The sequence below is a fragment of the Castor canadensis genome, chromosome 10 (genome assembly GCF_047511655.1).
Source record: "Castor canadensis chromosome 10, mCasCan1.hap1v2, whole genome shotgun sequence".
Lineage (NCBI taxonomy): Eukaryota > Metazoa > Chordata > Mammalia > Rodentia > Castoridae > Castor > Castor canadensis.
Genome location: NC_133395.1, coordinates 18478454 through 18500647, shown reverse-complemented (window position 1 = coordinate 18500647; position 22194 = coordinate 18478454). Strand labels below are relative to the sequence as shown.

General features: G+C 34.3%; 1 protein-coding gene across 3 annotated transcripts in view; it reads left to right on the top strand.

The window, feature by feature from the left end:
* Positions 1-22194, top strand: part of Gpc5 (glypican 5) — a 1368088-nt gene that overhangs the window by 455942 nt on the left and 889952 nt on the right. For all 3 annotated transcript variants that reach the window (XM_074043147.1, XM_074043149.1, XM_074043150.1), the window contains exon 6: positions 2869-2989. In XM_074043147.1, the coding sequence (XP_073899248.1) occupies positions 2869-2989 (121 nt within the window). The remainder of the gene's footprint in view (positions 1-2868; positions 2990-22194) is intronic.

Genomic DNA, 22194 nt, shown 5'->3' with positions numbered 1-22194 from the left:
TAGTGTGGCCTTCAGAAAGTTACTTAACCTACTCAAATATCTGGACAATGAGTATAATTACAATATAAATATTATGTGATATGTTAGGCTGAATAAGAACATGTTGATTTTATTAAGAGAAATCCCTGTGAGAGAAAAATGAAGAGAAAGGCTGCAAGAGATGTTGGCTATGGAGCAAGATGTCTGGCTATGAACCAGAGTGAGGAAAAGAGGAAAGGAAGGTTGAGTGGAAGCACTTAGCATAATTCAGACTAAGGAAAGTTTAGCAAGGGTCTCAGGGATTCCTGAGCCAAAGTTAGCAATTTGATAAGACTTATGTTTCCCAATGTTGAACTTTCCTTTGCTACACTGTCACACTCAGTTTTCTGGAGGAAAGAGGACAGATGTGGAAATAGATTTTAGAGTGAAGAGCAGGTAACCTTAGTCAATTAAGCTTCTTTGAGATCTATAAATCACATACTCACGGTCACTGTGGATAGTTACGAAGATGAAGCAGCAAACTCCAAGTTGAGTAACTAAAGCAATGCCCAAACCACAGTTATGCATTTATCCATTTATTTACTTGTTATTTGTCATCACCACTAATCGGGCATAAATGAAGGAGAGTGACTAATGATATAGCAAGCATACAGAAGGTTTAAGACAATGTGTGGGTCATTTCTCCCCCCTCCCCCCACCCCACCCCCTCCCTTACCACCCACCTTGCCCCCTCCCTCTCCCCCCACCCCCTCTATACCCAGAAGAAACTATTTTGCCCTTATCTCTAATTTTGTTGAAGAGAGAGTATAAGCAATAATAGGAAGGAACAAGGGTTTTTGCTGGTTGAGATAAGGATAACTATACAGGGAGTTGACACACATTGATTTCCTGTGCATGTGTGTTACCTTCTAGGTTAATTCTTCTTGATCTAACCTTATTGACAGTTGAACATCCTTTTACTTTTCAAACATGTACCATTACTATAGGAAATTCAGAGGTACATATGAAGTTAGATACTCTGCTCGAATAGAGGGAAGGAAACTTACATTGATACAATGTGAACATTTTGTTGATATGTCTCTGAGGCTATGATATTATCATACATAATGTAAGGAAACAAAGTGCTAAGAGGAGAGTCTTACACCCAGAAGATGGACACTTACCCATTTGTAGCCCCACCACTTAGACACAAGCCTACTTATTTTTCCCTGTGTTTCTGCATGCGCCTATCCATTTCCCCTGCTGCGCTGTTGTCTTTGCTCTAGTTCCACTAACCACACCATAGAAAACCTATTCCTACCTTAACACTCTCAGGGCTACCAAAGTTTTGCGGGGAGTTGTGAGTAATTTTTTAAAAAGTTTTAATTAGCATATATTAGTTACGCAGGGTGTTTCGTTATGACACTTTCAAATGTGAGTACAATGTATCTTGATTAGATTCACCCCGTCCATCATTGCCTTTCATCCTCTTAGCCCTTCTAAAACAACGTCAGGGTTATTTTTCTGTTTTCATACAAGTATACAAAATACATTGAGTATATCACCTTCTTTTACCCTCTTGTTTCATCCCCCGCCCCCGCCGCAGTTCGACTGTTACCCACATTGTTTATATTCCTGTACTTACTGTTCTTAGTGACACTAATCACTCAAAAGGTTTTTGTCATGGCATTTACACATGCCCATAGTATATTTTGATCAGATTAATACCATATATTACTTTCTTTCCTTCTCCCCCATCCTCCTGCTATTCAACAGCTTTAGCGAATCTCACTATGTCATCTTCCTGCAAAGATGCAATGTATTTCAATATTATTTGTTCTCTATCATTCTCTTTCTCTCTTCCCTGCATAGAAGTAATCTTTGCTCTAGAGTCATCTGACCATAGGGAAAACCTATTCCTTCCTTAATATTCACAGAGCTACCTAAGTTTTAACTTCTGTAGTTTTTCCCCAAGTGTCTGAGTATCTGCTACCAGTGTTTTTCTTATCTCTCACACAGCATACACAATTCCTTCCAGTTGCTCTTACAGCATTGCATTTTAACTACTCACTTGTCTTTATTCTGCACTGTGATGAGGAACAAGACATTTGTATAACTGGAATCTATTAGATATACTTAAAATATAGTAAAATTTAATGAATGGATCCACAAATGAAAGATTTAATTGACATATTCCCAGTTAAGTAATGAGCATTATAAGGACACAAATTACACCTTCTTTTTACCCTTGCCAACTAGTAGCACATTGAATGCAGTAGGCATTTAATACAGCTTTATGAAAATGATTTAAATATTTTTATAAGTGTTAAATTGACATTGTGTGACTATCATTTGGGGAAGGTACTGAACCTTAAAATCACTTTCACTGCTGGTGAAATTACCTTTTCAGATAGAAATGAATCTTGGTCAAAGCAGAATGTTTTCTCTACTTACAAAGATTTTTCAGATTTCAGGTGACTATAAATTTATAATGCCTTTGACTTTTGCATGCAAATGTACATATTTTAAAATATTATTAATGTTATGTAAATACTACAAATAGAGTGAATTAACCCAGATAATATGGGTGCAGACATGTATAATTCAACAAGAAAGGATAACAAAGTAGACACATATTCTTTCTAGCATATTGGTAAATAGCACTAAAAAACAAGTAATTTTTGGTTGATTCCTTGAAGAGAAAAACATTACCTTCTGAATAGTCTATATTTTCACTAAAAGCATTTTACCTGGAAAACATTACAACTGTATAAAGTTAAGTTCCAATAAAAAAGAAATCATTCGTGTATACTCTTCAAGGCGGGAATTCAAATCAGTTTTAATAGTCATGTCATAATATACTTTGACCAGATTACTAAATTATGTGCCTTTCACTTTCCACCTTGTTAGCTATACTCAGCGTGTGGTTGGAAATGGAATTAAAGCACAATATGGAAATCCTGAAGTCAAAGTCAAAGGGACTGATCCTGTGACAAATCAGATAATTGATAAACTGAAGCATGTTATTCAGGTAAGTGCTGACTCTATATTTATTGGTAAACTCAATTGTAAACAAGAAGTACCTTCTGTTGTATTTTATAACTTTATAAATAATATCAAATAATTCTAAATAAAACTGAGTATTGGAATAACATATTTTTGTCTAGGGTTTTAGAAAGACTTAATTGAGTACTTGTGATAAAAAGTGATTGTGCAAGTCTATTTTAAAATTTTATTTATTTATTTATTTTGCAATACCTGGGGCTTGAACTCAGAGCCTTCACGTTGAGCCACTCCACCAGTCCTATTTTTGTGAATGATGTTTTGAGATAGGGTGTCATGAAATTATTTCCCCTGGCTGGCTTTGAACTGTGATCCTACTCATCTTTGCCTCCTGAGTAGCTGGGATTACAGATGTGAGCCACTTGCGCCCAGCTGTGCAATGCTATTTTAATGAGTGGACAATCTGTATCTTTCAATGAGAATCTCAAAATGCATTTCATCTCCAATGAATGTGCACCAGTCAGAGGACCTACTATGACTGTTAAAGAAAAAACAAATCAGAGCATAAAATTTGTCAGAGTTATTTTCCAGGTAAGTCTCTGGACCTTGGTTTGAAAGTTTTTGCTATACTCATGATAACATTGTCATAAATAAATAATTTGCATTTCTAGTGTTAATTTCCTCTATTGCTCTATATATGTTATAATGCACCTAATTTGCATTTACAAAACACTCTGTTTCATCTCTAACAATATACTGAATTCAGTGAGTAGTTCTGCTGTTTTAATACACAACATATGAAGCATGTAAATAGCTATCAGAAGAATATTTCATTGAAATAGTTTATTAATTAGAACCAAATATTATGTTAAATGGCTGAGGTCACATGGAGAAAGTCTGTTGTCCTCAGAAGCAATGATGTTCACTCTACCAATGAGAACCACTCAGGTACTCAGAAGAGGAGAGATCACTCTTCTGGTCAAATTTCATTTTAATTGGAATTTTTCTTCCCCACAGTAACAAAAACAATGAATACTTACAAGTGAAATTAATTTAGAGTCAGTGAGAGACTAATGAGGCTCCAAAAGATGTGGGATATTATTTTAGTGCTTGAGCTTCAGTTATTCAATAAACAATGTGCTAGGAACACATAAATAAGCCAAATAAATTTCTGGATATGCTGATATACACGTACCTTAGATGAAATTCCCCAGAACAAAAAGATTGTGAAATGAGAATTTGTGGCCTTATGCTCTTGCAATCAATAGGAAAATAGGAGAAGTAGAGGAAGGAACAGAACTGTACTATAGTTGTAATGAAAGCCTCATCTGAAACCAAGCAGAGCTTGGGCTAGGAAGGGCCCTATGGTTGCTCTATAAGAAGCCAGTAGATGCATTTTTAACCCCATGAGCTGACCAGTCATTGGATATTGTTACTGGAGTAGGGGTGGCCTTATTTCAATTCAGCTATGAGTCTGGGAAACCAGTACTACTTGCTGCAGCTGAAGGAATGATTACATTGGTTTAGGTGGTATCTTGTAGCACCATGCACTAGAATATGACATGATATGTAAAATTGTTTGAAACCATAGTGCTCAATTCCAGCAATTCTGCTATCAATCAGATCCTTTTATTGAGATATAGCAAGATCTTTGTGGCTTCCATCAAGGTGGGTTAAGTATTAAGATCACCTTACTGCAGGAAAAAGTCAAACATATCTATTCTATTTCATTTTTTCCAATTTTTTTATTGTGGGAAGGCATATAAAATATGTACCATATTACTGTGATTACACATATGTATAGTTTATAAATATGTAAATATACATGTGAAGTGATCATTTGTTCAAATCATATATATATTTCATAAATACATCTCATATATGTTCATATATACTCCATATATATATCATATATATGATAAAAACTGTTATACATAGTGAGGATGGAGTTGTTGTCTAAGAAAAAGTGTGCAGACATAAAAACATATTCACAAAGGATATATAAAAAAATATAAAGGTTTATAAAAGTCCCTTGGGGAAAGGCTCACTGATGTGTTGTACACTCAGTTTCACATGGCTCCCTTACTGTTTCATAGGTTTCAAAGCCAGAGTCTTTTCAAGACAGCATAGGGAAATAATTCTGATTTTCTTTTTAGCTCCTGCGTTAAGTTGAATTCCATTTCTTTCATCTTAATGAGTGTGCAGATCTCCAATTGTTCATGCTCAAGTTTTATTGTAAGGTTACACAGGAATATCAACTATAATACCACTTTTGAGGTCTATGTTTTTAAAGTCTACTGGGATGATATGATTTGAAAATTAGATTTTGTAGAGGCTTTCAGAAAGTTGTATCTTGAATAGGTGTCACTAAAATATTAACCTTTAATGCCTTAGAATATACTCTTTCATAAATCGACTCTTCTGGAGATGAAGAGGAAATTTTGATTTTGCTGGACTTCTGACTGCTGATAATGTGTGTGTGCCCTGACCAGGGTGGCTGGTGCATTGTGTGGTAGCAATGGCTAGTTAATAGGACATCCACAGTGTCAGCTATGAAAAAGGTTCAGAAAATTGTCTTCCATTAGTGAGAAAATGAATACTTTGGGGATAGTATGGGACAAAGGAGGATGTAGACATAGGAATATATTTCAAAATTCAATCCATGGATTTAGATAGTCATTTAGTGGTGGATAAATTTATTTTTATTATAATGAATGTTGAGTATATTTCTTAACTGTGTATTATGAAAAATGCTGGCCTTCATGAAGGAAATAAATAAATGCTACCTTTGCTCTTTTTGTGCATATACAAGACTATGGGAATAATCCATTCACATTTATTTACTAGTAAAAATATTAGCAAAATTGCCTGTGTATGTGTCCTGCTGTTGATTTAATGTCATTTTCTAAACAACTAGTTTCTGGACTTAATCATTAAGAAAGTGGGTAGAGACTTTACCTTGAAAAGGCCAGTTTTTACATGTCTTAATAGTTACTTAACAACATTCAACAAATACTATTTAATTCTTAGTAAGGAATTAGTTATGCACAGTGGTAAAAAATAAGTAGATGCAACTCTGCTCTTATAGGATTTACATTTTAAGAAAAAAAATGAACATGTACAATAAGTTTAGGTGGCAAATTATACAGAAAACAAAACAGAATGTATGTCAGAGAGAAAAATACTTATGAAGAATGTGCTGTTGGATACCACTCAAAAGAAAGGAGTTACATGAAAATCTGCTAGCACTATCTTTGGAACAAAAAGAATAATCAATACAAAGGCACTGTAGTGTGAGGAAATTTATTGTATTCAGAGAAGAAAAAGCAATGTAGCTACAACAGAGTGAGTGACACGAGAGACATATTTTGGGGGAATGTAGTAGACTGTAGTAAAACATTTATATTTTATCCTATGCAGAATAAGAAACCATTTAAACATGATAGGCAGGGTTTGACTTAATGTATGCCCTAGAAAGATAACTGAATTTCATTATGGAAAATGGACCCTGTGGAGAAAGAAGAGAAGAAAGTAGCACAGGTAGAAGATAATGGTAATAGAATAGCCAGAGTGGACAATGTGAGAAGTGGATAGATTCTGATAAGTGTTGGATGTGGCGTGATCAGGAATTGTTGACAGATTGGCAATGAGAGAAAGAGAGAGAGGGAGAGAGAGACAACAATATTAAGAATGTTTGTTGGGATAACAGTGTCATCAAATTTAAAAAGGACTTTTGGGTCTGAAGTCATGGATCAAATGGTAGAGTGCCTGCTTACCAAGGGCTAAGAACTGAGTTAAACCCCAATAGTGCCAAAAATAAAAAGGAATTCCGGAAGAGGTACAGACCTGAGGGTGGGCTTTTTATTTATTTGCCATACTGGGATTTGAACTCAGAGCCTCACACTTGTTAGTCAGGTGCTCTATCCCTTGATTAATACCAAAACCTTCTGAGGGGTCAGTGAAGACCACTGAACTAGGGGCATTTCTTGGGGGAGTATCAGAAAACAGAGAGTACTTATGTTATGAGACTGTGTGAGGCCATCTTAGAGCATAATGTCATATCAAAACAATAAGAGGAGAATATAAAACAGAAGAATCATATCAAAATGTGTATTGCAATAATCTGTGAATGGAGGAAGCATTTTATTAAATGTATTTGGTACCTGGTAGACACTTAGAAAGTTCATCTAGGTCAGACAAGATATTTATGAACACTTAAATTTTTCTTACTGGGAGAATAATTAATGTTCATTGTAGGAAACTGAATTGTATTGTTTTTAGGGAGTTTGATAGAAAGATAAAAAATAAAAAATTATGCAAAATAATCAAACAAACCTTTCAAAGTAAGCTTGCTAGAGATTTTTCTATACTGAAATATGCATGCTAATACATGTGTACTTTAACTGTTTAGAAAATGCAATTGTGGTCATGGGTGCATTAGAATTCCTAACTTGAACTACTAGCCCAACTGCACATAATAAGTGCACTTTCATTGAATCGCATAGGCTTCCAAACACTTGTTCATGCTTGCATATATTCTATCCTAGGATTATAATTTCACTTAATTCAGTCATCTAACACTGGATATTGAGGTTGTTAACATTTTTTCACAACAGTAAAGACTGCTAATGGAAATATCCAAAGTTATAAATCATTTTTCTTGTATGCTTTTTTGCCCTTGTAGTATATTCTGGATATTATAAATGAGAATATTCATGAATTATTTAAGCATTTTATTAAATATCAATTTTTGCCTAGGCAATTATAACAATTTTCACATGAAGAAATTATACCCTATTGGTAAAGAAACATTGAGGTCTGGAATATCATGGTGTTCTAAATACTAAATTAGTAGTCCTACAGAAAGATTAGCCTTATCTGGGTATTCAAGAATGGCCAAAAAGAATATTTTAGTTAGAAGACAGTTTGTAAAATATTTTAAGTCTTCATAGAGAGAAAGAGAGTGTAGCATGAAAAGCCTTAATTGTATTTCATCATTTAGGCCAAGCTCTGAATTTATAGTCTGTCCAGGAAACAATTTCTGAGATGACGTGATGTAGAGACATGTGGATTATAGTATGGCCCACAAGAAATATCTCAGGTACTTCTGTGCCTTCAGTACACCTGCAGGTCCTTCTGGCTTGTGAACAGGAAATTTGGAACAAAGAGGGCAGTCACACGCAAACCTCCCTTCCTGGTATGATTTTTATAACTTTCTCCAGGCAAGACATTATTTGAAGCATCAGATCTACTTTCCAGCAGTTTTGATACTTGTACATCCCATGGACTGATGTGGATAATGCCTGTACCTTGGAATCTCCTACAATAAATATGGTGGAGTCAATCCCCAGTGAGGGATTTCATTAAAGTGTAATATTAACTTTCTCAGAGGTTTGCTGCAGTCTGAATTACTCTTTGATAATATAAATTGGGAGCAGCATGTAATTTCTTTCAATATATCTGATTAAGGAAATGTACAAACCTTTTTAGTTACCATTTGCTTTCCTAGAAAACTTTTTTTGAAGCTTCTTACTTATACTGACTATGTTTATTTAAAGCAAAGTTGTCAGAAAAAAGTTGCAGTACTGCAGCAATTTATCCTAAAAGGTTAAATGACATCTATCATTTTTCAAAGAAAATGATATCAATAGTTAAATTCCTAACTGCTAAGTACTATTAGCTGTGAATGCAAATGCCTCAATGATTAGAAATTAATTTTACATGGTTTCAATATGAAATGTAAACAGCAATGTTATATAATTTCCTGTAATTATTTTATTACTAAACCAGTAAGCATAGAATGTTGTTGAAAGTAGTAGATTCAAGTAACATTTCATTTCCTCAATCCTAACCATTCCAATATTCAAGAACATTAAGTTTCTATTATATATTCTTTTTTACAGGGAATCAAACTGTTTTACAAAGATGTCTTCATGAATAAATTGAATTTTTATATGAAGGGAAAGAAATTATCATAACCATCACTTAAAACCACAAAATAAGTATATGTTTTATATAGTCTATCCCAATAATCACAATGTACTATATTCAGGCAAAAATGACTCTCATTTTGTGTAAGAAACAACCATGTTAAAAAAAAACTGTCTTTTTTGCTCTGTTCCTAGAATACCAATGTGATCACTAGTCACTACAGAACTATGACAGACTGAAAAGAGGTTCTGATTTAAATCTCAAGAATAATTGTAAGGGCAGTATAAACACATGCAAAAAATAACAAGTTTCTAAAAATATTGGTAGCTCAAAGTTTCTGAATTCTGAAAACTACCCCAACTTTTTCCATTAAACTGAGCATGAAACACATTTCAGAAAAATGTTTCTACTTTAGATATTTTATAGAACCAATTATTCATAACTGATCAAAATTGCTAATTGGAAAGTCTTTGAGCATGGAATGTTAACTTTTACCTAATCCTTTCCTCACTCAAGAATTGTTCATGGCACCCTGACCTCTTTCACCTTGATTCTACTACATACCCCTTTCAAGCCCTCAGGTTTGTGGCATTAATATTCCAGAAGGAGAGACACTGCTTGAATTTGAATTGCTAGTGGAGTAGTGATCAAAACACATTTAGTTATCTTCTGGAAAATAAGTACTTGAACTGCACTCAGTAAATTTGGATGGTTGTCTTATTCAGCAATGAGTTTGTAGGACTAATTTCAGTGAAGGCTGCTTTCAGGAGTGCGTGATATGATGCACTGACATCACTATAGGCTGATTCACTTTAAAGAAATTCAATTGTCAGTATAAAACAACCACTTCAATTAGTGTACAATAAACTGGAAATGAAGGTTTATTCTATTTTTTTTTAATTTTTATTATTTTATTATTCATATGTGCATACAAGGCTTGGGTCATTTCTCCCCCCTTCCCCCACCCACTCCGCCCCCTCCCTCTCCCCCCAACCCCCTCCATACCCGGCAGAAACTATTTTGCCCTTATCTAATTTTGTTGAAGAGAGAGTATAAGCAATAATAGGAAGGAACAAGGGTTTTTGCTGGTTGAGATAAGGATAGCTATACAGGGAGTTGACTCACATTAATTTCCTGTGCGTGTGTGTTACCTTCTAGGCTAATTCTACTTGATCTAACTTTTCTCTAGTTCCTGGTCCCCTTCTCCTATTGGCCTCAGTTGCTTTTAAGGTATCTGCTTTAGTTTCTCTGCGTTGAGAGCAACAAATGCTAGCTAATATTTTTAGGTGTCTTACCTATCCTCACCCCTCCCTTGTGTGCTCTCGCTTTTATCATGTGCTCAAAGTCTAATCCCCTTGTTGTGTTTGCCCTTGATCTAATGTCCGCATATGAGGGAGAACATCGATTTTTAGTCTTTTGGGCCAGGCTAACCTCACTCAGAATGACGTTCTCCAATTCCATCCATTTACCAGCAAATGATAACATTTTGTTCTTCTTCATGGCTGCATAAAATTCCATTGTGTATAGATACCACATTTTCTTGATCCATTCGTCAGCAGTGGGGCATCTTAGCTGTTTCCACAACTTGGCTCTTGTGAATAGTGCTGCAATAAACATGGGTGTGCAGGTGCCTCTGGAGTAACCTGTGTCACATTCTTTTGGGTATATCCCCAAGAGTGGTAGCGCTAGATCAAATGGTAGATCAATGTTTAGCTTTTTAAGTAGCCTCCAAATTTTTTTCCAGAGTGGTTGTACTAGCTTACATTCCCACCAGCAGTGTAAGAGGGTTCCTTTTTCCCTGCATCCTCGCCAACACCTGTTGTTGGTGGTGCTGCTAATGATGGCTATTCTAACAGGGGTGAGGTGGAAACTTAATGTGGTTTTAATTTGCATTTCCTTTATTGCTAGAGATGGTGAGCATTTTTTCATGTGTTTTTTGCCCATTTGAATTTCTTCTTTTGAGAAAGTTCTGTTTAGTTCACTTGCCCATTTCTTTATTGGTTCATTAGTTTTGGGAGAATTTAGTTTTTTAAGTTCCTTATATATTCTGGTTATCAGCCCTTTGTCTGATGTGTAGCTGGCAAATATTTTCTCCCACTCTGTGGGTGTTCTCTTCAGTTTAGAGACCATTTCTTTTCATGAACAGAAGCTTTTTAGTTTTATGAAGTCCCATTTATCTATGCTATCTCTTAGTTGCTGTGCTGCTGGGGTTCCATTGAGAAAGTGCTTACCTATACCTACTAACTCCAGAGTATTTCCTACACTTTCCTGTATGAACTTTAGAGTTTGTGGTCTGATATTAAGATCTTTGATCCATTTTGAGTTAATATTGGTATAGGGTGATATACATGGATCTAGTTTCAGTTTTTTTTCAGACTGCTAACCAATTTTCCCAGCAGTTTTTGTTGAAGAGGCTGCTTTTTCTCCATCATATATTTTTAGCTCCTTTGTCAAAGACAAGTTGGTTATAGTTGTCTGGCTTCATATCTGGGTCCTCTATTCTGTTCCACTGGTTTTCATGTCTGTTTTTGTGCCAGTACCATGCTGTTTTTATTGTTATTGCTTTGTAATATAGTTTGAAGTCAGGTATTGTGATACCTCCAGCATTGTTCTTTTGACTGAGTATTGCCTTGGCTATTCGTGGCCTCTTGTGTTTCCATATAAATTTAACAGTAGATTTTTCAATGTCTTTAATGAATGTCATTGGAATTTTGATGGGAATTGCATTAAACATATAGATTACTTTTGGGAGTATAGACATTTTTACTATGTTGATTCTACCAATCCATGAGCATGGGAGATCTCTCCACTTTCTATAGTCTTCCTCAATCTCTTTCTTCAGAAGTTTAGTTTTCTTTGTAGAGGTCGTTCACATCCTTTGTTAGGTTTACACCTAGGTATTTGATTTTTTTGACGCTATTGTAAATGGAATTGTTTTCATATATTCTTTTTTCAGTTTGTTCATTATTAGTGTATAGAAATGCTAATGATTTTTCTATGTTGATTTTATATCCTGCTACCTTGCTGTAGCTATTGATGATGTCTAGAGGCTTCTGAGTAGAGTTTTTTGGGTCTTTAAGGTACAGGATCATGTCATCTGCAAATAGGGATATTTTGACAGTTTCTTTACCTATTTGTATTCCTTTTATTCCTTCTTCTTGCCTAATTGCTCTGGCTAGGAATTCCAGTACTATGTTGAATAGGAGTGGGGATAGTGGGCATCCTTGTCTGGTTCCTGATTTTAGAGAGAATGGTTTCAGTTTTTCTCCATTAAGTATAATGCTGGCTGTAGGTTTGTCATATATAGCTTTTATAATGTTGAGGTCCTTTCCTTCTATTCCTAGTTTTCTAAGAGCTTTTATCATGAAATGGTGTTGGATCTTATCAAAGGCTTTTTCTGCATCTATTGAGGTGATCAAGTGGTTTTTGTCTTTGCTTCTGTTAATGTGGTTTATTATGTTTACTGATTTTCGTATGTTGAACCACCCCTGCATTCCTGGGATGAAGCCTACTTGGTCGTGGTGAATAATGTTTTCGATGTGTTGTTGGATTCGATTTGCCATTATTTTGTTGAGGATTTTTGCATCAATGTTCATTAAGGAGATTGGCCTATAGTTCTCCTTTTTGGAGGTGTCTTTGTCTGGTTTTGGGATAAGTGTAATACTGGCTTCATAAAATGTGTTAGGCAGTTTTCCTTCCCTTTCTATTTTGTGGAACAGTTTAAGGAGGGTTGGTACCACTTCTTTAAAGGTCTGATAGAATTCAGCAGAGAATCCATCAGGTCCTGGAGTTTTCTTTTTGGGGAGACTCTTGATTGCTGCTTCAATTTCATTTTGTGTTATAGGTCTATTCAGGTGATTAATTTCCTCTTGGTTCAGTTTTGGATGATCATATGTATCTCAAAATCTGTCCATTTCTTTAAGATTTTCAAATTTATTTGAATGTAGGTTTTTGAAGTGTCTCTGATGATTTCCTGGACTTCCTTGGTGTTTGTTGTCATCTCCCCTTTTGCATTCCTGATTCTACTAATTTGGGTTTTTTCTCTCCTCATTTTAGTCAGGTTTGCCAGGGGTCTGTCAATCTTGTTTAATTTTTCAAAGAACCAACTTTTTGTTTGATTAATTCTTTGTATGGTTTTTTTGGTTTCTATTTCATTGATTTCAGCTCTCATTTTTATTATTTCTCTCCTTCTATTTATTTTGGGATTTGCTTGTTCTTGTTTTTCTAGGAGTTTGAGATGTATCATTAGGTCATTGATTTGGGATCTTTCAGTCTTTTTAATATATGCACTCATGGGTATAAACTTTCCTCTCAGGACTGCCTGTGCTGTGTCCCATAGGTTCTGGTAGGTTGTGTTTTCATTTTCATTGACTTCCAGGAACTTTTTAATTTCCTCTTTTATTTCATCAATGACCCATTGTTCATTAAATAATGAGTTATTCAGTTTCCAGCTGTTTGCATGTTTTTTGTCTTTACTTTTGTTGTTGAGTTCTAGTTTTATTGCATTGTGATCAGATAGTATGCATGGTATAACTTCTATTTTCTTATATTTGCTGAGGCTTGCCTTGTGCCCTAGGATATGATCTATTTTGGAGAAGGTTCCATGGGCTGCTGAGAAGAATGTATATTGTGTAGAAGTTGGTTGAAATGTTCTGTAGACATAAAGTAGGTCCATTTGATCTATTTTGTATATTTTAGATCTAGGATTTCTTTATTGATTTTTTGTTTGGATGACCTGTCTATTGATGAAAATGGGGTGTTAAAGTCTCCCACAACCACTGGGTTGGCGTTAATATAGGCTTTTAGGTCCTTCAGGGTATGTTTGATGAAATTGGGTGCTCAGTTGACATTGGGTGCATATAGGTTGATAATTGTTATTTCCTTTTGGTCTATTTCCCCTTTTATTAGTATGGAATGTCCTTCTTTATCTCATTTGATCAATGTAGGTTTGAAGTCTACTTTGTCAGAGATAAGTATTGCTACTCCTGCCTGTTTTGGGGGGCCATTGGCTTGGTAAATCTTCTTCCAGCCTTTCATCCTAAGCCTATGCTTATTTCTGTCGGTGAGATGGGTCTCCTGTAAGCAACAAATTGTTGGATCTTCATTTTTAACCCATTTCATCAAATGGTGCCTTTTGATGGGTGAATTAAGTCCATTAACATTAAGTGTTAGTACTGATAGGTATGTGGTGATTCCTGTCATTTAGTTGTCTTAGTTGTTTGAAGGTTTGATTGTGTGTACCTAAGTTGAGGTTACTTTCTACTTTCTTGCTTTTTCTTTTCCTGTAGTTTGGTGCTGCCTGTCCTTTCATGGTTAAGTTGGGTTTCACTTTCTGTTTGCAGAATCCCTTGAAGAATCTTTTGTAGTGGTGGCTTTGTGGTCACATATTGTTTTAGTTTCTGCTTATCATGGAAGACTTTTATTGCTCCATCTATTTTGAATGATAGTTTTGCTGGGTAGAGTATCCTGGGTTTGAAGTTATTTTCATTCAGTGCCCAGAAGATCTCATCCCATGCTCTTCTTGCTTTTAATGTTTCTGTTGAGAAGTCTGCTGTGATTTTGATGGGTTTACCTTTGTATGTTATTTGTTTTTTGTTTCTTACAGCCTTCAATATTCTTTCTCTAGTTTCTGAACTTGTTGTTTTAATGATGATATTCTGTGGGGTAGTTCTATTTTGATCTGGTCTATTTGGTGTTCTGGAGGCCTCTTGAATTTGTATGGGAATATCTTTCTCTAGATTTGGGAAATTTTCTGTTATATATATATTATTTTATATATATAATATATTATTATATATTATATATATAAAATAAATTTTATATTTTATAAATATAATATATAAAACATATATAAAATATATTATAATAAAATATATTATTATATATATAATATATATATTTTATATATATATATTATTATATATATATAATATATATATTATTTTGTTGAATATATTATGCATTCCCTTTGCTTGCACCTCTTTTCCTTCTTTGATGCCCATGATTCTCAAGTTTGGTCTTTTGATGGAGTCAGTGAGTTCTTGCATTTTTTCCAAAGGTCTTGAGTTGTTTAGTTAATAGTTCTTCGGTTTTTCCTTTAATTACTATTTCATCTTCAAGTTCTGAGATTCTGTCTTCTGTTCTATTCTCCTGGATTGGCCTTCTGTTTTGTTTTGCAATTCTGTTTCATTCTTTTTTCTGAGATTTTCCATATTCTGGGTTATTTCGTCTTTAATGTTGTCTATATTTGTCCTGAGTTCATTTATCTGTTTATTCATCATGTTGTCTGTTTTACTTTGGTGTTTATACAGTGCTTCTATGGTTTCCTTTATTTCTTCCTTTGCTTTTTCAAATTCTCTATTTTTGTTGTCTTGGAATTTCTTGAGTGTCTCCTGTACATTTTGGTTGATCGTATCCAGTATCATCTCTATAAAATTCTCATTGAATACCTGTAGTATGTCTTCTTTTAGATTATTCTTGTGGGCTTCATTGGGTCCTTTGGCATAGTTTATCTTCATTTTGTTGGAGTCTGGATCTGAGTATCTGTTTTTTTCATTTCCCTCTGGTTCCTGTACTAATTTTTTGCTGTGGGGAAACTGGTTTCCCTGTTTTTTCTGTCTTCCCGTCATTGCCCTTGGTGTTGTTATTGTCCCTGTGCTGGGTGCAATTAAGTATTTTCTGGCTTGTAATAATAACACTAGTGATATTTAGAATGGAAGGGTGAGAGGGGATGGAAAGCAAAGAAATTAAAGGAAAAGGAAAATCAAGTAGAAAAAAAACCAAAACAAAGATACAAACAAAAAAAGTTTCAAAGATATAAACAGGGAAAGACAGCATACTAATCAACTGTAAGCTTGTCTGCATCTTCCCAAGCCATCTGGGAGCGGGTGTCTTGCGGCCCGGGGTCCTCCTGGTTTCGCTGTTCAATGTGAAGTGGAGATTCTCTGCACAGGCTGGAGGTGTGGAGGGGTCAAAGTTTTCCCTCTTCTCGGTGGCCTTGCCTGCAAGGTGTTTCTCCAGCGTCTCTCCAAGGTTTCACTTTAGGAGGTACGCTTTCTGCTTCCTCCCTCTAGCCACCATCTTGGAATCTCTGAAGGTTTATTCTTTTTGAAAGTAATAGGATTAGGGCTGGCCATTGGTAATTTATTTACTATTTAAAGAATATGTAATTGTTTCAAGTTGAATACAGGTTTGACTTTCTTTTCATTGTCATGATGCTGATTTTGCATGTTATTAGATTTAGTTTGTAAAATGTTGAAAGAACTTTAAAAATTAGAGCTTCTATATTTTTATTTAAGTAATTAGAAAAATCTATAGCTATTTATGGGATAAGAATTTTATACTTTTCTGTTAAAAATAATGAAAAGTAAGTTCCACATGGTGTCTAATGCCTGTAATCCTGGCTACTTGGGAGGCTGAGATCTGAGATTGGGAAGGTTGTGGTTCCAGATTAGACCATAAAAAGTAAATGAGATCCCCATTTAATCCAAAGGCTGGGTACAGTGATGTATACTGTTATCTCAGATACAGAGGGAAATGCAAAATAGGAGGATTGTGATCCAGGCCATTACAGGCAAAAACTGAGGAACTGATTCAAAATAAACAAAGCATAAAAGGCTGGGGGCATGACTCAAGTCACAAAGTGCCTGCCTAATAAGCATGAGGCACTGAGTCCAACCTCCTGTACTTTGAAAAAGAAAGTGATAAAATGTAAATATGGATGATGAAAATATTATGCCAACTGAAGGAAGTCATTCACAAAGGAAAATGTATTGCATGATTCCAATTGTATGATGGATATTGATTAAAATGTTACATTTTATTAATCAATTTTCATTTGTAAATAGAATATTCCCTTATACTTGCAAAAAGAAAACATTAGTTTGCAGAAGACTTACCTGACACTGATATATTATACTAGATAATTATACTTTTTTCTTGATATCTGAATGTCCATAAAGTTTTATCAATTTTGATATTTTTAAATTCCTCACTCACTGTAATTCCTCAACACACTGCTGTCTGATTACTCCCTTCATCATCCCATTAATATGCTCTTGGTACACTCACTATTATCTTTTATCAGTTGAGAACCCAATAGTCTGTTATCAGTTCTTGTCTCACAGAATCATTTAAGAGCACTGATTTATGTTGCTCACCTCTTCTCTTTGCTCTGCTTTCCAGATTTCCTAGTGATCTTTCTTGACTGCTCTATTCCAGGATTTTTATGTTATGTCTTTCTTTAATTCCTTAAAAGATAAATTCTTCTGGGATTTAACCTAATCTCCATTTTTTTCTTCTCTCTGTCTCATCCTCTGCTCCACCCTCAGTCATGGTTCCACAATAATCACCTATTCATCTTTTTCCAAGATGTTACCCCTGAGCCACAGATACTTTAAACGTCCTTTGTACTGAGCATACAATATAGAGGTTCAAATTCAGGATGGCCAGAAATAACTCCACCCTAATTTCTACTCTCTTACTCTGATTGGGACCTCCATCTGCAATTTATATTTGCCTGGCAATTTAATAATCTTTTGTTTTTGCTATTAATCCATCACTGTACTCCCAATTTTGTCTTCTATCTTTTCACCTGTCCATCTAACTCTACTCCATGTTCCTGTCTCAGTTAGAGCAACAGTTTCCCAACCAATTCTGTATTCACCAGTCCAGAAAAATGTCTTAATACTGTCATTTCAATGTCTTATAGTAACTATCTTCACTTCCTCTCCTAAAATCATGTCACAGCACACTGATGCCACGTTTACATATCTCTCACCCACTGAAATACTCTCACAAATGTACTAGTTATCTTTTGTATCAAAATCCAGTAGAAAATTATTGGTCTATTAGTGGACTGGTTATGTCAATATACTTTTTAAAGCATTCAATAATCACTATACTATTAAGATGCAATCCAATCTGTTGAATTTTTGGTTAAATGTGGACATTTGACAAGATGAGCATCTCTTTTCTAAAACTCCTCTAAAGTGGAAATAAATGAGTATAAATATATTGGCTTACAGGAAAAAGTCCAAAAAATTCTTAAAACATGCCAAGCAATTGAGAATGGTATTCACATGAGCCTCAAAAATTGCATTCCAAATAAATGCAGAGATTTATTTATAAAAAGTGAGCTAATTTATCTGGAAACACCTGGGATGCACAGAAGTAGGGTGACATATACTTTGTTTCATTTCTGTTACAATTTAGATGTTAAATGTTTCCCACTGTCCCATATACTAAAGGCTTGGTCCTCAGGGTGACACTATTTTAAGATGGTGGAATCTTTGAGAGGTGGACTTTGGGGAAGATCCTCAGGTCAGTGGTAGTGAAGAGCATTGTGGAACTGTAGCTTCTTTCTCTCTCTCTTTAATTCTTTGTAATGGTTGGAGCCTTTTGGCCAACTACATTCTCCTCCTTTTTGTCTTTTGGCAACCCTATCAGAAGCTTAAAAGAAATGGTCCCACCTTATCATGGACTGGAACCTCTAAAACCATGAGCCAAAATAAACCTTTTCTAAGATAATTATCTCAGAGAGTTTGCTATGGTAGTGGCAACATGACTATACAACTCTCCAACTCAAAAGTACACTCCAGATTACTATTGCAATATTTTCTGTGAAAAAATAAGGATAGGAAGACTCCTGGCTTGTAACTGCATCTAGAATATAGAGCAGAATGAATCATACAGCAGGACATATGGTAAATAAGGGAAAATTCACTTGTTGCTTTACCTATTTTGAGAAGGCTGGCATTCAAGTACATGCCCAGACAGAAAATTAGAAGACCCTTCTTTGGACAAACTGATCTATTCTAGAGACAATAATTCTGTTACAAATTATACCTCCACCTATCCAGAAGGTAATTTGCTATCTAATTAAATGGTGAAGAAATTTCCTATTGTGTTCTATCCACATACAATAACTTCTAGGTAGCTTCTATTTAGCAATATCAATGGTCAATCAGTGATCATTTTACATTTAAGAAAAATCTGAAAAATGAAAATGCAAAAGCAAAAATATCCCCCCACATTGAAATGAGTAAGACAACAGTTTGGAAGAAAATATCCTAAAGTCATATAAATGTCTTCCAAAAATGAGACAGCATTAAAACAATATTAGATTGCTTTTAAATGATCAATAATAGAATAAAAACAACTTCAGAAGTAAAAGAAATAAAAACTTAAAATTCAATGGAGTGGTCTGAAGTTAAAGTTAAGGAAATGTTCCAGTAAATAATACCATGGTAAAAGAGAAGGAAATAAAGACTAAAATAATGAGACATTAGAATTTCACTCTGGGACATGTGGATAATGAGAATTTCAGCTAGAGGGGAGAAATGATTTATCAAATAAATAATATATCTATTATTTTCAGAAACGAAGAGTTATAGTTCCAGAAGAAGTCCACTGAGTAAACATCACCATGAATGAAAACACATGTGTGTGCTCACTTGCTCTGCAATTACTGTGAAATTCCTGCACATTGGTCATTAGAAACTATTAAGCATTTTTTCACAGAAAGAACAGAAACATACAAAATATGCCACACACAGATAATGGGTATCATAAATGTACTCATTTTCTGTCCCAATTATCTAGATCATTCCATTATTATTATTTATGACTATAAAAAGTTTATTTTTCCTGTCTGATTTCAGGACGTTGAGTCGTATCTCACATATTTGACTAATTTTTCAATCTTATCTTGGCTGATCTTTTTCCTCTGACTTAATGCTCCAGAGAAATGCTTCACTTACCTCTTTCTGGATAGTAAAGTTCATAGTTCTATTGTCCTACATTGAACTCTGAATTTCTAGGGTCACAGTAGTTCACAAGGCTCTCAAACAACCCAGCCTTTCTTTTCTTATTGTCTCTGATTTTTCTTGTGCAGGTACAATTCTCCATGGGTAAATGTCACAATTTGATTCCACATGCCCCAAGGGTTGGCCTGAAAAAGTAAACTCTTCAAAATTCTGTTGCAGCACTTCTTTGCCAATGTAGTTTTTACTGACTTATGCCGAATCTCAGCTTTCTTCCAGTATATGATGAGTCCATAATGCTTTACAGACTCAATAAATGCTCACTAATCACTAGAATGCCATTTTATAAATGTGCTCAGAAGAAGTAATTGGCAGAGCAGAGCAGCTCCTGTATATTCATCTTGAAGTTCAGCAGTACTTAAGCAGATGGTCCCCTGTAGTTTTGAAGCAGTTAATGCACTTAGAAAGTAGGCTGACTTATGAGAGGAAGATGGTCACAGGGGTCTACTGGGAAAATTTCTGAGGCATAGAATATTGAAGAAGTGAGATAAATACTATATAAAGATTCATTAAAAACTAAACCAACTAAAAGTTCCATAATAAAATTAAAATATGCATTATAATAACTTTACCAAATGTGATCTTATGACTATAAGTTTTGCATTTATTATGTGTTTTACATTGATGTGGTAGAAACTTTATCAGTATCATGAGAAATTTTAAAAAATCATAGATTTTACAGTAATGAGTTAGAATAGACATTCATATACATATCAGTAAGGAAGATCAGTTACTATTTCTGAAAATGACCATTTGGAAATTTTATACCTTGACCTGAAACTCATTAAACAGATGGGAAAGTCTAATTTAACTTACTTTAATACTCCTTTTAATATAAAAGCAAATGAGCATGTCAGCTTTTAAGAATGAAAATCTAATTTATAATATGTTATATAGTGAGACAAGACAGTTGCTATCTTCACTCTATCCAAGTAATGTTCTATTGTATATATTCATTTTAACTTAATAAGAAAATATTTGTAAGAGAATCACATCACCAGATAAGATGGTTAATATTTCTAGGAAATTAATGTTTTTAAGGTTTTTAATGAGATCATGAAGACTTTATTTTTAAGGATTTTAAAGTACTTCTTTGTTCCCAATAAAATATTTTCAGTTTAAATTTCATGATTTCCCATCATAAAAAGTAAAATATACCTCAAAGAAAGTTATTCACACTTAATTCTGATTTAATTAACTACATTGTGTATTTTCATTGGAGAATTGAGCAGCAAAATTTTATGTATGATCCAAGAGTAGTGTAGGCTTACTAAAATACTAATTTCAGTATTTAATTCACATATATGCTTGTAAGTAGTGTAGTTGTCATTTCTCTACATTAATCCATTGAAGGAAAATTCTTTCATAAAATGACTTCTTCTCAATCTGTAAATACATTTCCTGTATTTTAGCAAGAGATTTCAAATATAATGCCATTGTGATACCTTTAAAGCCAAACTCTATTTGTCAGGGGACATAGAAATCTTTAAAATATATCTGCTGAAAAATAATTAAAATTTGTAACTAACCTGATTACTGTAAGTAAAATGCAAATGGAACAGGAACTTAAATAAATCTTCCTAATTATCATAGGCTAACAGTTACTGTTTAAGTTAATTTGTTAATTTGATAAAAGCACAATATACACAGACCTGAAGTATCAAGGTGAAACCCCCTTGGACTATCAATACACATTTCATAAAAAAAATGAAGGACAGGAGTAAAAAATAAATTTTCTGTGGGTGGGTATCCGTGGGAGAGGGATGGACACAAGGAAAGGGAGAATAAAGGTTTATATGGTGGGTGTGTTTTATATACATATATGAAAATAGAAGAATGAAACTTGTTGAAATTGTTCTAAGAAGGGGATATGGGGAAGAGGGAGAATGATGGAGAGGCTAAATCTAAGATGTTGTAAGCATGTATGTAAATATCACAATTTATCCCCCTGTACAACTATTATATGCTAATAAAAACATAAAAAGGAAAAAGAAAGGGTCGGTAATAAGTAGGTAAAGGAGAAATCTACTTTGTAGGGTTCTTAGTAATATTTTTGACCTTGCCACAGAGAATTTGTCATAGTTCCAGGAGCCTAGGATGCATTTTATTGCACTTGAATATAAAAATGAATGATCAAAGCTTATTTAGCAAAATATAGTGATTTAATTTACTTCAGTTAGAATGTAGTAATAGTTTTTTTTAATAAAAATGTTGTGACTTGTGCATAATACATGTGAGAATTGAATAACTATGACATCTTTACTGCAGTAAGCTATTGCCACAATAAAAAGTCTCTTTATATTGGAATTTATCAATTACAATTCTTTCTCTTGTTCATGTACCTGTGGTCAGCTGTGATTCAGTTAATCAAGTGCAGGCTCAGTTAGCAATCCAGGATTCATTTGAAGCTCTATTTTATATCCAAGATGTACTGTATATGGGTGTTATTCATCCTCAGTTTGCAATATCTAATGTATGT